The following is a 17,783-nucleotide window of genomic DNA, read 5'->3' on the forward strand; positions in this document are numbered from 1 at the left end:
CGCTGTCCTTCCTACACATAAGGAAACAAAAATAAATTTTTAGCAACCAAAAAACAAAAAAAAGAGAGAAATATAAATAAATTAATAAGTTAATTAAAAAGAAGGAAGACACGAGTCTATGCATTGCAACAGAGCAGAGGGATGATTTTGTAATTGCGAAAGTGCATAGAACAGTAACGCAACAACGCTAGAGAATAGAGATGAGGGGTGATGCCAGACAATAAACAAGAAGAAAAAGGCAAAAAAAAAAAAAAAAAAAGGAAAAAAAAAAGAAAAAAGAAGAAAGTTGTGGTATTTTGGTAATTACAAGTGGTTTATAACAAAAACCCGCAGCTTCCTAGTTCTGAGAACATAACCAGGAAACCCAAAAAGAGAGAGAGAGAGAGAGAGAGAGACAGAGAGGGCAGAGAGGGGGAAAGAAGAGGGGGCAGAGCGATATCGCTGGTTTTTCTTGTAGACGGTCGGTCGGTCGCTCATGCAAGATCCGTCTTTAATCCGATTAATTCGAGCATTTTAGAAAAAAAAAAGAAAAAGAAAGAAATATTAAATTCTTCTCTCATCGTCTATCTTCCATTGTCCAACAAATTTTTTTTCCCGTCGAATTAATTAATTATTTTATTATTATAAATTGATCATTTGTTTATATATTCCAATTTTTATACTGATCAAAAATATTTGTTTTTCGAACTCAAAACCCTAATTCGGAATGGCTATGGCAGCCGATTCTTCCTCCAATCACCACTCTTCAAGTGGTCAGGTGTTCTCTGGCGGCGACGGCGACGGCGCCGATAGCCCCCAGTTAAGACGAAGCAATCTACCGTCAGCGTGGGCCCAAGTCGTCCGAGGTGAGGCAGAAGCAATCCCAGGCGTCAACCAATCTCCGCCTTCATCGTCTTCGTCTTTGTCATCGCTGGCTACGTCTGTGCCTGAGCAACTCCCTTTCTCCGATTGCTCCCCTTCAAAGGCGGCCCCTTCTTCTTCTTCTTCTTCGCCGCCGCCTAGTAATTCTGCGGCTGCTGACAACTCCAATGGTAATAACGGCAATGCGACCAGGCCCAAGAAGCCGGCCTGGAACAAGCCCTCCAACGGACTCGTGGAGGTTCCTACGGCAATTGATGCTGATTCCTGGCCTGCTTTATCCGAGTCCACTAGGGCTTCGCCTAAACCCTCAGCTGATCCATCTTCAAAGCCTCCTATGGATGGATCGGTCTCCAATGCTCAGGTTTGGTTTGCTCCCCATGTTTTATCTTTATTTATTTCTTTTGGGGTTAGCTGCTGCGATGGATAGTTAAGCAATGGGATTTCAGAACAAAGACTGAATCTTGAACATTATGAAATTTTTGACTTTGTGTGTCTATATATGTGTGTTTTTTCGACTTCAATGATAAAAAAGACTATTTCCTACCAAATTAATAATGATAATGGTAATGAAAAGTTACTTCTATTCATTTAGATTCCGGAACACTTTCTGCTTGGTTATGTTATCTCAGTAGCCAAACCTTTTTTTTTTCCCCAAAGATGAAGAAGAAGATGATTTAATTAATGGTTAATTGTATGATATTGCGTTTGATGATAGGGACCCATTACAACGCATTCGCCGAAGAAACAAGCTAGTACTCATGCAAACCCTCACACTACTCCAAACCATGCATTGCCAACTCGACAAAGACCCATGAAGCGTGGGGGTGGCAACAATGTGGGAGGCCCTGTGCATAGCAGTTTCACACACCCTCCTCCGCCACCACCCCCTCCACCACCCTTCCCTGTCTTCCCAATGCCTCCAAATGCTTATCATAATCTAATACCAGCAATGCCTGATCCTTCTCCGAGAGACCCTCCTTTCCGCAGCAATCATTGGGACACCAGACCAGGAGGATTTGTGTCTCAACAACATGCTGGAAATGACCATCGCAATTCTTCCCGTAGAAACTATGGCCCCCATCCACATGGAGATGGCACCTACCGCAACAGTTATGGGGGCCGGAAGGATCACGATCGTGGAAACTATCCAAATGCCAGAGATGTCCACATGCAGTCACAGAGAGCTCCACCAAGAAGATTTGTTAGGCCTGCACCACCCAACAACCCAGCTTTCATTCCCCCCCAGCCTGTGAGACCCTTTGGGAACCCTATAGGTGTGCCGGGTGAGTCTATTTTTTAACAAAAAGGACTTGTTCTTGGTACGTGGATGTAGAGTTAACTCTGCTGTTATGTTTCAGAGTTTATTTATACCATGCCTATGGACCCTCTTAGAGCTGTGCAGTTCATTACTCATGGTTCGCCTCCTGCAATGTTTGTTCCCGTTACAGAACCTTCTTTGCCTGGTTTGTTAATTAACCAAATAGATTATTATTTCAGGTATATACATTGCTGTTTTTTGTGCATTGACAATTTCTATTTGGCTTTGTGAAGCTGTTTTTCATTTTTTTTTTTTTTTAATGGTATTTGAAAATTTAACTGCTAATGCGACTGTGGTTGTATGTTGCAGTGATGCTAATTTGATAAAAGACGAATTTTTAAGGTCAAACATGGATGACCATGGCTGGGTTCCCATATCTTTAATAGCAAGCTTCCCTCGAGTAGGTTATTTGCGGTTAATCAAAAAAAAATTTTTTTTTCTTTGTTTGACACTTAATATGAAATGTCTTGACTTGCATTATCACCTTAACCCTTTTATAAGATTCTGCTTGTACTTATTAAATTATTAAATGACATCTCGGCCAAGGTAAGCTTATAAAGTCACCTTAGCTGTTCCATTACATTACAAAGCTCAGGCTCTAATACATCAGAAGAAGTAAACAAATGCTAGCAGCAATAAGGGTTATCATGCAGAAAACCTGTGAAGTTTACCAAAATTTATGAATATATTAAAGTGATATCAAATATGAATACTAGAATATGCAGTCCAACTCGACCCATAATAAGTTGGCTATCTAGACAAATACTTATTTCAGTAATTGAACTTGTTTTGCAAAATCTTGTTAATGACATTTCTGAATTGCTGTCTCTTAACTTTCAAGGTGGAGCTTGAGGTGTGAATAATTGTCTTCTATTTGATTTGTTTAGCATCTTCTGATTAGCTTTTTGTACCTGGTATCTGATTTTTCAGTCTTTTTTAGATGTTGATATTGCTGGTCAAATGTCTTTGGGTATTTGGTGATCATTAATTAGCTTTTTGGGATGGATAAATATTTTGAAATATGGAGAACTAAGTTAGATGTTGTGTATACATCAGGATGCATAAACTTAAGTCTTCAAATTGGAATTTCTAGAACTAGACCTTTTTTTTTTATTTATTTTTTTTATACACCCTTCTAGTGAGAAGTCTGGTTTTTGCTGGATAACAGAATTTAGGTTAAATCTAAAAGTTAGTGCGACAGATGACGACTGGAGAGAGGGCAGGGAAAAAGAATAGAAGGGATTGATAGATGTTGTGTATATATCAGGATTCTTAAACTTTAGTCTTCAAAGGGGAATTTCTTGAACTAGACCTTTTTTCTAGTAAGAAGTCTGGTTTCTTGCTGGATAACAGAATTTTGATTAAATCTAAAAGAGTCAGTGTAGCAGATGATAACTAGAGAGAGGAAAGGGAAGAGGATGGAAGGGATTGACATATGATGACTGAAATGAAAGATGGAAAGGAGTGTACTTTAGGTTTAGAGTGTAACATTTTCAAAGTCGTGTTTTAAATCTTGGGCCATCAGGATGAAAGCTGTGCATCGTGTAAATTTTGTTGATTAGAATAATAATTTTCGACATCAGGATGATTTTGGTCAACGTATTAACTCCAACCTTCTATTGTTGGAACTTTGAAAATTTCTTTTTGTGTAAGTAGTGTACAGACTGATATTTGGTCTAGTCTCATTGAATATTTTATTGTTTATACAATTTGCTTCACTAAATGGTATATGCTTTTTCTGATTTCATTTTGGAAATTAAGTATGGATTTCCAATTAGTTGATTAAGAGTTATTTATGTAAAATGGTGAATGGGGTCATTTGGTTTATTGTCTGCAGTTGCACGTTTTGCCTAATGACCTATCCTTTGTTTTAGTATTTAAGTACATTTATTAGTGAATAAAAGTGTAGGATGCTATTTCTGCCCCTAGCTTGTGAAACGGCTTAATTCCTTTTATTTCTGTCTTATGAAATTTTTTCTTTCCTGAGTATTATTCTTTTTTGTTTTCTCAATCCCATGTTGAAAATCATCAACTCTTCATGAGGTCCAGTCACCATCATTCTTGAGTTCACCTTCATTTTTGCAGCCAACAAAAACTGGTCCTATATCTTACTGATTAAGGCCTCTAAATTATTTTTTATGTTTTTAATAGGAACACAGGCTTATAATAATCAATTACAACTCTGTTATTTTATGATAATAATCATCTTGTAACAGGGCTCATGTTGTGTGTTCACTGGTAGTATTTTGACTTTTCTGGCTCAAGGCTAGGTACAAATGATGTGCCTGGAGATTGTTTAGACTCGTGTTTTTGGGGGAGTAGTTCACTTGCTTTTCTAATTTTTCTTCTAGTTTATAATTCTCCAGTCATTTTCAAATTATTATGTTCAGTGACTCCTGTTTTAGAAGTTGGGTATTAATTGATTGTTCCACATTGTTTTAGTTTCTACAGGTGAAAAATCCGAGACAATGCATTTCACATTTCATGTTTTCTTTCCTTGATTCTTTTTGAGGTTTTGGGATTTCTGGTTTTGTTCTTTTTTGGGGCTTCAAGCTGTATGTGCGAATCAAAAAGATCCATTTTTAGGTGTTTTTTGATCTCCTGTATTTGATTGCGATGATAATTAGCAAAAGGAAAAGAAAGAAAAAAAAAGATGCTGAAGACCGTAAATAATACTATTGATTGATCTGCAATACTACTAAACCTTCTTTTCTGTTTAGCACATGATACATGTCAAACCTCATTATTAAACCTTCTCTTTTCCAGTATTCCTTTTTGTTTTGAGTTTTCTTTTTGGCCTCTGAATCTTGCTATGCGTATAGTTATTTCTAATCCTGTTGGACTTGCTTTCTCTTTTCATCTTATGTATGTTGGGCTGGTTATTCATCTTATCTGCATGTTGGGCTATTTAAGTTAAAACATTATTTTGTCTGAAATTGTTTGCTAAATCAATAGCATATGTAGTATCACTGCAGAAAATAAAAATAAAAACACCTATCGCATATTGGTTCCTGTTTCCTATATTATATATCATCCTAAGTTTTAAATCAATATATATATTATTTATTTCTTTTCACTTTTCAATATAAATCAATCTATATATATATATATTATTTATTTCTTTTCACTTTTCAATATTTTAAGACCCTGCTTGGGAAACTTACTTTATGGCTTGCAGGTTAAAGGTTTGACACAAAACATCCAATTAATATTATCTTCCTTAAGGGCTTCTACTGTTGTGGAAGTACAGGTAAAATCCATTTATAATGTTTTGATAAGAATTCTGTAATGTACCGTTGAAAACATTATCCAAGTACTTTATCAGCAAATTTATTTGTCTATGGTATTATAAAATAACTTGCTAAAAGAATTGGGTTCATAAAAAGAAATTGACTTCCAAAATGTTCCAAATTTGTAAATTTTCTGATTCTACTATTGGAAGTGTTGCAGGATGACAAGGTGAGGAAGCGTAATGAGTGGATGAGATGGATACCAACTTCTGGTCGGCTTACCACTGAGCCAGGCTCATCATCTCCTGGTAATTCAAGTTTCAATGTGATGGCAACCTCTTTTCAGAAAATGACAATGGAGGATGCAGCTACTAGCCAAAACAGCTTAGCAGGGAATAAAGATCCTAACTCTGAGGCTGGCCCTGGAAGCAATTCAACCGAGTCAACTGCCCAGTCGCACCTATCCAACGGAGATGTTACTCAAAGCACACAATCAAGTTGATACTCATTGACCAGTGCTACCACAAAAGTCAAGCAAAATCGTGCCAAAGAGTGCATTTGTACATTTGGAGAGCTTGTGGAAGAAACGGTGAGGAGGCTTGCTTTTCAAGGGGTGTAGCATCACCAGTTCTTTCATTTTCTGTCGCATATTTTGTGCAGTTTTGACAGTATTTTGATGAGAGGCTAGCAAAGGAAACAAAATAATAATAAAGGTACTATTTAAAAATATAAGAGAGGGGAAATTGAACAGGAAAAAACTTAGATTATTTATTGAGGCAGAATTATGAGGTAATTTGCTTTGTATAGTCTGGTTTTTGGTGTGGTTTTATTGTCTGTTTGTTGTATGGCGCATTTGTGTGGCATGGGTGGGTTATACACGAGGATGGCAGAATTTGAGTGTTCTATGCCCCTATACTAGCTATAACAGCCTAAGCACGCGTAAGCAGGTCTTTGGGTCCATTTGAAGGCGTTTCTCTCATCATTTTAATTGCAGTGCTTGTCGTGCTTATTTGCTGATCAAGGATTCGGGTAACCATGATCGGTTCGGCTACTGCAATTTTCTACTTTGCCCCTTACACACAATCCCACAATCCCTCCCCCCCCCCAAAAAAAAAAAAAACACACATTTTTTTTTTTTTTTTAAATTCTCCTCCTTCCTTAAATTATTTATTGTCATATACGGACATTTCAAGCTACATTATTTGTAGACACTTTTTTTGTTGAATTATGACGGGGTTGGTCATGTCGGGAATGTGTTGGGCCGTGGGCAAGCTCAATAAGGCTCTTTTGTAGTGGCCTCACTGAAAAAGACCCAATATAATAACTTCAGATGATTCTTTTTTTATTTTTTCCCAATGGAAATAAAAAGATTAGGCTAAATATATAATGTTTAATTTATTATTATTATAATTACTATTTCTTTTCGGTTTTAAACATGATACTGTATGGAGTAATGTTTTATATATATATTTTTTAATTTCACAAATTAAGGATAAGTATTTTCACTGTACAAAATTAATTTTGAGGGGAAAAAAATAGATCTAGTATTTTACGGTTTGAGGGTTTAGAGGTTTTGTATTTTTTTTCTTTTGGTAATAATTTTGAGGTTTTGTAGGGTACAGGTATCGTGTGCGGTGCATAATAAATTTATACTTATTACCCAATGGGAGTTTGGTCTTAAAATATATTCACGTATTTAATATTTATTTTTGGAGTTTGTACGGATGAATGCAAATAGGTAGAGGGTGGTGGCACCTTGATGAGTGAGTGGGAGTATGCATGCCATTAAACCTCCTGCGCTTTTGGGATGTCTGCTCTTTTATTCCAAATCTACTGGAGTCCCGTGGGGCCTGATGTGGAGGACCTTATTCAGATTGTTTTCAAAACGGGGTTGATTCCAAGAGCTATCAATAGAACCATGGTCGTCCTTATTCCAAAAGGGAACCCTGTCAGGCAGCATACTTATGACAGGGTTGATTGGAGTGTGCTCTGTCGAATCCTCTTTAATTATGGTTTCTCCAATAAAGTTAATAATCTGGTTTATGAGTGCATATCTACGGACCCTTTCTGTTTATTTTATTTTCGAAATTTCTTTCAAGAATGCTTCACCAACTTTAGTTGAAGGCAACAATTCATGGTATCAAAATTAGTAGGACTATTCCTTCCATTTCCCACCTTTTCTTTGGCGATGATATCATGTTATTTTGCCGTGCCAATTTGGATGATGTGAGACAGGTCGTGCATTGCTTGAACAAGTATTGTAAGTGGACTGACCAAGCTCTCAACTATACTAAATCTGGAGCTTTCTTTTCGAAGAACGTTAGCAAAGAGTCCAAATTGAAAATCAAAGGGATTCTTGAGATGAAGGAGCTCCCTAAAAATACTAAGTATTTATCGAATCCCTTATTTGTTGGTAAGAACAGGTCTAGTGCTTATGAAGATTTAAAAATCAAAATGGAAAACGGGTTGCAGGGGTGGAAGAATAAGTTACTTTCTCTGGCTCCCTGTTAGTTGGTATATAAATTGGGAGAAGTTAGGGAACAGATTTCTTGGAAAGGAAGAATCGAAGACAGTTTTTACACCTGTCTCTTAGCGAAAGATTTGCACCCCAAAAAGATGTGGAGGTTTTGGAATCAGGCGGTTGGAGAATATGATTGACATTCTTCTTAGCAAGCTCGCCTGGGATTTAACCAGAGAAGAGAACAAGCTTTGGGTCAAAGCTCTGAAAGCTAAATACTTTCCATTTAGCTTGTTCTTGGTCGTGGGAAGGTATTCTAAACCCAGGAAGTTTTTACTGTAGGGTTGGAAAAGGGGATAAAGTCAATATTTGGGAGGATTCTTGGATCCCCAACAACCCCAAATTTTCGACCCCTTCCCAAGCCTGGTGTAGAGGTTGACTGGAGTGGAATGGTGGATTCTCTCAAGCTTCCCAATGGATCTTGGCATACTGTTTGATTAGAAGATCTTTTTGATACTGCTACCGTTAAAAATATTGGCGATATATTTTGGGCCATGGATGGCAGGGAGGATAAAATTATTTGGTTAGGTGATAACTGAGGGTCCTTCTTTGTTAAGTCAGCCTTCTGGGTTAACTTTTGGGATGGTTTGGAGCATTCTCGTTGATGGGAATTTAAAGGCTCAAATTCTTCCTTGGAGGATGGTAAACCATGGTCTTCCTGTTGCGTCTTCTCTGATAGACAGAAACATTGACGTTTCGAATGTCGACTGTCCTCATGGCAGTAACCATGTGGAAAGTATTTGTCACATTTTTTTCCAATGTCACATTGCTAAAGCTGTTTGGTTTGCTTCGCTCTAGGGCGGGCGGGCGGGCGTTTGGAGGGGTTTGCCAATGATAATTTTTCTGCGTATGTTCAAAGTATTTGTAAGCCTGTGGGGTTATTGCCTGTGCATTCTGGTGATGAATTTTATTTTTTCCAGTATGCTGGGGTTATTGCCTGTGCATTCTGGTGATGAATTTTATTTTTTCCTGTATGCTGCTCTTATTCTGGAAAGTCTTTGGGGTATTCGAAATCTAGTGCTGCCCGAAGGGAAAGCTATCGTGTTCGAGGAGGTTTTGCCGGCCTTTTTTCAAGAGTTCCCTCGTTCAAGTTCCTGGGGATTCTTCTCGGGTCCACAAATTCCTTAGCGGTTTGGGCTTGCCCCCCTGTCGGAACTATCAAAATTAATTCGGATGCGTCTGTCAAGGGGGACACACGCGTTGTCGGAATTGTGGTCAGAAATCACTCTGCAATGTGTTAAGAGTTAAAGCATTGGAATTCCAGACAGTTCTGCCTGAAGTAGCTGAGAGTTTTGCAGTCTACCATGCTGTGTTGATGGCTATTCATGAAGGTTGGCGAATGATATGCTGTGAAAGTAATGCTAAGATAGCTATTAACAAGTTTAACAATCACTCGTCCAAGGTTCATTGGCAAGCAGAAAATTTCTTTTGTTCTGTTGTCGACATTAGTTGTGCTTACAATTCCATTTCCTTTTGTTAGGTTCCAAGAGCAGCAAACTCCTTGCTCATTGATGTGCTTTCGTGCTGGCAGCTTTTATTCACTTGTCCAATATATTTGAATAGACTTTCAGGCTCTTTTACTTATACCGCTCCCTGAGACAAAGTACTGATATAAGCAAAGCAAGCATGCAGTCCAAAACGGAGCAGAAGAACCATTTTATTCCCGTTTCAATCCACCGACATTTGTTCTTTTTCTGTACGCATAATTAATTTCCTTTTCTTTTTTTTCCCAATAAATTAATTAATTTTCTTTTCCTTTCCTGGGTTTATGATTATGAAAGTAAAAAAATAAAAGCTGTTACGTTCGGAGCGAAGGTGACAATTATTTAGTGTATCTATAAATAGCGGTCCCACTAATAATTGCCCTGCAAGACATTTATATGGGCTTGTCGTTGAGGTCTTTTAAGACTATAAGCATCAATGCGTCCTAATCATTCAGCAAAAAAATAAAAATCAAAGCGTCTTAATCAAAATGGGATCTTAGACAAGTCAAATTGGTTTATTTGCATTAACATGGTCGGTTCTGGTTGTCTAATTTTTTCTATTTTTCATGTTTCCGAAAGGTGCTCTACTATATATGACTCAAGGAAGAAGATGTGCTTTCTCAGCCTATGAGTTACCAATGACAATTTCAGCATCTGGCAAATGTTGTGTAGGGTCTCCCTCCTAACCTAATCCTAAAAAATGTTCCATAAGGCTTGGGTGCTTGGATGAGGGCCCAGTTATAGAGTCCTATTGGAATATTCCTCATGTTTACTTTTGCCGGTGGCCTTGGCCAATTTAGATGATTTCCTAGTGTTTCCATGTAAACACAGATAGCTACAGTGAAGTGTGAACGTAGTTGCCAATGCTTATTTGCGTCCTCCAATTTTCCAAGTAAGATTAGAAATCCTGTATTTACGAATTTCATCATAACTGACTCGGTGTGTATATGCGTGTTTTTATAAAAAATATTCACATGTCAGTATCATGTTAAATAGCTTAACTCAAAACTGACAAATTGAGTAAATTAATCTAGAGTAATTATTGTACAAGTGCATTAAACTTATATATATATATATATATATATACATACATATGTATGTATACATATCTATAGGATATTATATAGGATAATATTATAGTGCAAATCCGCATGTGGACCAACCGTACTATAGGATCATTTTTATATATGTATACAAATATAATTAAAATTAAAACATGTAAAATAAAATACCAAAAAATTAAATGATAATTATCAGATCCTACATAATTAAGCAATATTAATAGAATCATTGAACAAGTTTGATTAAAATGGACATAATTTTAAGCATTGGATTAAACGAATCGTTTCTGTTAAACACAAATTGTACACACCTTAATAATAATTAACAATGATTCAAATTATTTTTTTTTTTTTGTGAAAAATATTTTATCATACATACCAACTAATGATTACCTTAATATATAATCTTATCAATGCCAACTTTAGAAGTCAATCAAGTGGCAAATAACATAACCAATAAATGGAGTGTTTGGTCCCATTTAGACGGCATAGTTTAGGTGGAGGCGTGAGAGTGGGAACCTCCATACGAGTAAAACAGATATAGCATTGTTTATTTATTTTCTAAATCTTTCTGCATGCAATTTATCTCTTCTCTCTTCTTTTTGGTGAATCTTTAATTCTGCACTTAAATTTATGCTCTCCCTCTGTGGATCTCTTTTTCTTTTGGGTGAATCTCCGTCTTATCTATTTCGTTTCTATATTTCGTTTTCTAATTTTATTTCCCGACAATCCAAATATAGCAATCTAATTACTCAGCTCCATCCATCTCTTTCAGTCCCTTTCAGTCTGTATGTCTTCTTTGTTTCTCTCTTCCCCCGTATATAATCAGAGAGAATAAACTATGAAGCAAGTGCCGACCCCATCTTCCCTCGTGGGAAATAATATATATATATATATATATATATATATATATATTTAAACAAACGTACTGTGATTTTTCGAACATCCTTTCCAGGGTTTTGTGTCGCCCGGCTGCTGCTTGGGCTTGGGTTACCAATTCTGTCCAATTCCCATGGCTTACTTAAAGAGTGAGCATCAAGAATCAACTTGTTATGGACCTAGTTTCCCTCCTCCACAAACTAAATTCATTATTATATATCTGTATCTATATATAGTACTTTCTGATAATTATATTATTGTATTGCGTTTTTCCATTTTTGTTTTCGAAATGGAGGTATATATGTACGTAGTATGTAGTAAAATGTACGCAATTTTTTTTTTAAATAAAAAATATTATATATTATATATAAATCAAATGAGTGAAAAGAGGATGGAGAATAAAAATATTCGTATTTCTATATATATAGGGATCGAAAACGGAATTGATATTATTAAATAACTAATTATAAATGGAAACATCTCATCGGAGCAAAGAAATTAGCAAAAGACACAGTTGTTTGTCGGATGATTACACGTGAATCTGTATCACTTTTCTGCAACAAAGACTCTTTTATATTACTTTGTTGAGGAAAGATTACAAACTAAGTTGACACTAATTTAGTATTTACATTTAAGGTATATAACGTTTTTTGACCCAAAGAAAGAAAAAAAAAAAAAAAAATTTAGTTATCAGCGGAATAGGGAATACTATTTTGCCAAAAAGGAGAAGAAGAAAGTTGAGAGCACCTTAGTAACAACCAAAGATTATAGAAATTTCCTTTTTTTTTTTTTTTTTTTTTTTTTTTTGGGGGGGGACTTTATTGGGAGTGCATCAGTGGACAAAAGCGAGTAGTGTCAGGCAGTCCACAGTGAGAGAGAGACTCATTTTGTTTGATTTGTTTAGATTGATAATAAAACAGTCCAATGGCAATGATCATATTAAATAACCCTACATCTGTATTGGACCTGGTGTAGATCTCTTTTCCAATTTATATATACATATAAATATAAAAAAAAAAAAAGAATAAAATTGGTAATCAGTATAAACGGAGGTTTGGGTTCCCCCCAGCTTTCTCAAATCTCAAATCTCATCTCGTTCAGTCTCTCAAAGTCTAGGCCATGTGGACATCACCCGATGGAAACAGCAATAATAACACCAGCAGGCTCACTTGCTCACCCTCCGACTCCGACTCCGACTCCGACTCCAAATCCAAAACCAAATCCTCCTCCACATGCTCTTCTTCCTCGCTTTTCTCACCCTCCTCTCCCACCCCCATAACTCCTTCTCCTCCCTCTTTCCCTGATTCTTCCAACACCACCAGAAAACCCATGGAAGAAGTGTGGAAAGATATCACTCTGGCTTCTCTCCATGATCACCACTCCACCTCCACCTCCACCACCCTTCAGGAATTCTTGGCCACGCCTTTCCATAAAGACCCGTCATCTGACCCTTCCTCCTGCGCCTGCGAAATCTCTTTCCTCGGGGCTCTGCCTCCTCCTCCGGCGGGTATTATGAGCTTGAATAATTCTGGGTCTGGGTTTGAATGTCGATTCCTGGAGAGCAATACTTGTGCGGGTTCGCTCCAACCAACCCCGCAATTGCAGACCGCCACTATGGCCCCTTTGGTTGTTGCTTTAGATACTCTGCGTTCTTCTTCCGTGTGTCCTACTGATTCCAAGAAAAGGCCCCAAGAAAATGGCGACAATTCCACTGATCGTCGACATAAGCGCATGATCAAGAACAGGGAGTCAGCGGCTCGGTCCAGAGCCAGAAAACAGGAAAAGCTTCCTTCCTCTCTCTTTTCACTTTTTTTTTTTTTTGGTTAATTGCATGTTGATAAAGTAATTTTTTTTTATAAAAAAATTAAATAAAATTTTATCTCAACAGTGATGGATGCTAAGAACTAATTAATTAATTTATATTTTGCAGGCTTATACAAATGAGTTGGAACTTGAAGTGGCCCATTTGCAGGAAGAGAATGCTAGGCTGAGAAGGCAGCAAGCAAAGGCATGGATTGCAAATGTTTTTCTTTTTTTATTTTTTATTTTTTTTATTTTTATTTTTAAGTTTTCCTTATTTGGGTCAAAAGTAAATGTTTGGCATACACAAGCAGCCAAATTAATAGTGGAATTTGGTTGATGTGTGTCGTTTGCAGTTATGTTTGGCTGGCCCTGCTCAGCTTCCAAAAAAGCACACTTTGCAAAGAACCTCAACAGCTCCCTTTTGAGAAGTAAGAAGAATGGGGCTACGTGTTTGGGTTCGTTTATCAATTTTTGTTCATTCCCCACCCCCCCCCCCCCCCCCCCCCCCCAAAAAAAAAAATTATCTCTGATTTACCAAATTTTCTCCTACAATTTAAATGACATAAGAAATGGTCAGAAGGCTTATAAAGTAAATCTATGGGTGTGATATTTTGTTAGCTACAATCTCCATCAACTCACTACAAAGGAAGAGGGAAAGCATGAAAAAGGTGTTAGGATACCAGTTGCAGGGTTAGTGGCGGTGGGTATTTTTGCTACTACTTTTTATAGTTATTCCTTTGATATCCCCTTGTCTGTTGTATCCATGCAGCTTTTTCTTGCCCAGTCAGGGATCTGGTGGTGAGCCGAAAGATAAAATGCGCCAAAGAAAGATAAATATACCTCCTTATATATTTTGCTTGCCTAAATATATATATATATATATATATATATATCTTAGACAAATATATACATGCAGTATATCCATGGGTATAGTCTTTTTTTCTTCTGCTTTTAATATCTAATTAATGTCTTAGTAGATGTTTATTACCCTAAATTATATTCAATAATTGGTCACAGCAATTACTTTTCCAGTTAGGCGGTCTACTGGATTAACCGTAAGATTGAATATCTGCCATATGCTTTAATGCAGCTCTATGCCGTCTTGTGATTCGCGTGGGACTCGACCTATTTTTTTCTTTATTTTCTATTATCTATTTTCTAACAACGACTTTTGCTTCGTGCAAAAAAATAAAATAAAATAAAATAAAAAAACAAAAAACAAAAAAATAAAAGAAACAAGGACCGTGCTTAAAAGAGTAGAAGCCATTTAAAATAAACGTGATATGCACAATGAGATTTAACCGTGGAAACATTACATACCCAGCACATTTCAAAGAAAGTACCTATGCACCTAATTAGAGTTAGAAGATCACTGCAATCAAAGCTTATTCAGATCCATATATCTGAGCTTTGTATTAATTATAAGAAGTTTGTATCAATATCATATAATATGGTTAAAAGCTGTCCCGTAGCAGGCATTATAGGTGCACGATTTCCAGGTTGATTTATTTAGCATATTGCATTGCTTTAAAAGGTAGTCGTAGAACAAGACAACGACAAAAACTTTGATGAAGTAGGCAGCTTTGAGATAGATAACAGTGAGTGAGTGGGTGCTCTATTTTCCTCTTTATTTTACCTTGGAAAATTGACTTCAAATACAAAGCGCAAGAGGCAGTAGCAGTTGTAGCAGGATATGCATGCAATAATATACAATATCGATTATTAAATGGCATTGAATTAGAAACTATTTTAATTCTAATAAATCAGCTTCAATTTGATTGAACTAGATTTGAAATAATTCCGTCATAACAAGTTTAATCCAATGCAATTAACGGTTAGATTTTTAGATAGGGATTGAGATATTGTTACTAATTATGATATTTTGAATTAATATGGTAACAGTTGAATGATAAATTTTGGGTAAACTCTATTAGCCTATTTGTTGAACAAGATTGTATTGCATTGGATAAAACTATTTCAATTAATCCAATTAAATTAGAGTATTTATAAAATAATTCAATTTAATCTCATTTAATCACGTTCCGTGTATACCCGTTGCTTGTCTCATAGAGAGGTGGGGACTCCGGTGGGGAAGGTCGGAGTTCGGCGGTTGTCTAATTCAACAGAGTGGGCCCAATTTGGTGGGCCCATGGCCAACCTGCTTTGGGGTCCAATTACCGGGTCCATCTTGATGACAGAGGTTATGATGGGTTTACCGTACGAAAAATTTGGATGGTAGCATGTCAGATGTTGGCCTTGAAAGCACGTGAAGCTGAGGCCCAGAAACTGCACACATGTAGACGAAGAAGAAGCAAATTGCCAAGACCCAGAAGATGCCAAAAAAAAAAAAAAAGAAAAAAGAAAAAAGAAAAAAAAGGTGCGTGGCAAATGCTGATTCCCCGAATGCCACGAGTGGGGGGTTGATGTTTTCCATATTCAACAAATTTGTTTGGTCACAAAAGCCAGAAACTTGTAGACATATTCGGACTGATTAGAAAGACATTGAGCTGGGAAACATGCTTGGAATTTGATGAGTGGAAAATGGAAATTATAAGCCGAGTCAACCAAACCCCACATTTGAATTCCCATATAATTACATCATCACCCTCCACCCTTCTCATCATTTACTTGTTGCCCATTTTTCACAGTTGTTTCACTGTTATTGCATTTCTGTCCGCAGAAAATTCCATTTACAACAAACCTAATATAAATTGGCTATATAGGGTTAGCCGTTTCCTCTATTTATTTATTTATTTTCGTTTCTCTTTAATTTTGAATTTTCAACACATTGGTGGTCGCCTTTTTCGTGAATTTACGATTGGCCACCTTTCTTTTTGTATGTACAAAATGAAAATTGAAAAGAAAGCATTCGACTAGGCGATAATGCATCCACTAGCTGCTTTAATTTAATTAAGGAACAAATTAAACGGACGTCATTCACCTTCTTATGAAAATAACAATTACTGAATAGTTCAGCACATGATTTGTCAAAATTTCTAATTTTCTCCAAAGTTTACTGCATACTGGATCGTAATTTTTATTATTAGTTAAGGAAAAGTGCAGTAAGTTTACTACAATTGAAAATTTAAGTTTTCATAACAAGGTCGTGGCTAGTTGGGAGGCTTAGTAGGTCGAATCAATAGCCAGCAGAACTTGGAGAAGGATGGGAGACAAAAAACAAAGCACTGCGTCACATCATCACATAATGCCAAAGTGACATGTTATTATTCCTATACTGGACCCATTAAAGAGATAAAAACGGAATCCGAATGTGTATCATTACCAAAATCCCAAGGGCATCTTCTCTCTTTGAGGGTTTTGTCCATTTGGCTATGGTGACAATGTGACTTCGCATCAATACAGTTCGAGCTGTACGTGCATGAGAATATTGTGATTAAAACCAAACCTGAAATATGGAAACTTCTAGTAGTGCTGAAAATCTACGCGTGATCTTTCTGTGGCTTCGTATAGCCACCACCTTTCATAGTTTTGGAACTCATGCTTTAGATTTAATTGTTCATCATCAAATGATTAAACAAATTTTAAGACTCAGACGATTGCGGAGACATGAGATTAATGCAGTAAACTCAACTTTTATTGCCGATATCAGATAGCAACTTGACGGCATTAAAATATCAACCGCACTTTTGAGTTTGATGAGGAATATTCAACAGACAGGAATGGCCTTTTTAGGTTTTATTTTCATTATGGGTTTTTCTTTCAGTGCTTATCATTGTCTTGCTAGTCACTTTTGGACTTATATCTATAATCTATCTAAACCGGGTTGAAAACCATAATTTGTAATTTAACATTTTTGGGTGTGTTATAGATCCCCTCACCATGGATTTTGTTTTTCTGCAAACACAGTGCAAAGTATTTGATCTTTACTTCCTTTTTAATTAAATGCAAAAGCAAAAGAGAAGAAACAAACTTAGCTGATGTTGATTTGTTGAAAGCACAATATGGGTAACAAACTTAGTTTAATTTCCTTGCACAAGAATGAAGCTAAAATGTTAACTCCGGATGAGACATCTTACCAAACAAAGCCTAAAGAAGTACCCCCCGGGGGGGGGGGGGGGGGGGGGGGGGGGGTGGGTGGAGAATTATTCTCCAAATATATATTCTTCTTCTGGTTGCAAACTATTAGTTCGTCTTTTTGTCATACTAAACTATTAAGTTTTCATATTCACCAATATATATATATATATATATAGATACATATATTAAATTTACATGCATAAAGCATAATGACAGTTGAATATATTTGTTTTATCAATATATATATATTATAAGTATTCTTCTGATATTAATTCTCTCGAAAAATGAAATCAAGTTTTTTTTTTTTTTGCTGTTTTTTTTTTTTCTTTTTTTATACAAAACGAGACAAAATTAACAGTGATGATATAGAAGACTTTCGACTACACGATAAAGTTACAAGATTCTCCTAATTAGAATGTCTACCAAGCCAATTCGTAAACAGAATCCTTTTAGGTTTGCTCTACTAGTCTTTCATTTATTTAATAATTATTTTTGCTGCAATTAGTTTAGTCGTCTGATGTGCTATTGGGTCTACAACCTTAAAGCCCACAATGCATTGTAATGGATCTTCAACATGGCTCATTAGTAATG

General features: G+C 36.4%; 2 protein-coding genes across 3 annotated transcripts; both read left to right on the forward strand.

Annotated features, from left to right (window-relative positions):
• Positions 1 to 265: 265 nt before the first annotated feature.
• On the forward strand, positions 266 to 6,254 carry LOC107422739 (la-related protein 1C). 2 transcript variants are annotated; one of them, XM_016032250.4, is made up of 6 exons: positions 266 to 1,222; positions 1,577 to 2,135; positions 2,220 to 2,358; positions 2,489 to 2,579; positions 5,358 to 5,429; positions 5,630 to 6,254. In XM_016032250.4, exons 1-6 carry the CDS (start codon positions 707 to 709, stop codon positions 5,909 to 5,911), a joined length of 1,659 nt encoding a protein of 552 aa, XP_015887736.3. In that variant the 5' UTR covers positions 266 to 706; the 3' UTR covers positions 5,912 to 6,254. The 2 variants fall into 2 exon arrangements, with proteins under 2 accessions (XP_015887736.3, XP_015887729.3); XM_016032243.4 differs by having other exon boundaries at positions 270 to 1,222; positions 1,577 to 2,144.
• Positions 6,255 to 12,296: 6,042 nt separating this feature from the next.
• Positions 12,297 to 13,358, forward strand: LOC125423064 (protein FD-like). Its single transcript, XM_060817625.1, has one exon. The coding sequence runs from the start codon at positions 12,471 to 12,473 to the stop codon at positions 13,176 to 13,178; it is 708 nt and encodes a 235-aa protein (XP_060673608.1). The 5' UTR covers positions 12,297 to 12,470; the 3' UTR covers positions 13,179 to 13,358.
• Positions 13,359 to 17,783: the final 4,425 nt, after the last annotated feature.

Source organism: Ziziphus jujuba, chromosome 5 (assembly GCF_031755915.1).
Source record: "Ziziphus jujuba cultivar Dongzao chromosome 5, ASM3175591v1".
Lineage (NCBI taxonomy): Eukaryota > Viridiplantae > Streptophyta > Magnoliopsida > Rosales > Rhamnaceae > Ziziphus > Ziziphus jujuba.

Coding starts and splice junctions, on each gene's coding strand:
- LOC107422739 (XM_016032243.4), top strand. CDS start 707: ATGGCTATGGCAGCCGATTCTTCCTCCAATCACCACTCTTCAAGTGGT. Junction 2,145..2,219: donor GAACCCTATAGGTGTGCCGG/GTGAGTCTATTT, acceptor GTTATGTTTCAG/AGTTTATTTATACCATGCCT. Junction 2,359..2,488: donor CAAATAGATTATTATTTCAG/GTATATACATTG, acceptor TGTATGTTGCAG/TGATGCTAATTTGATAAAAG.
- LOC125423064 (XM_060817625.1), top strand. CDS start 12,471: ATGTGGACATCACCCGATGGAAACAGCAATAATAACACCAGCAGGCTC.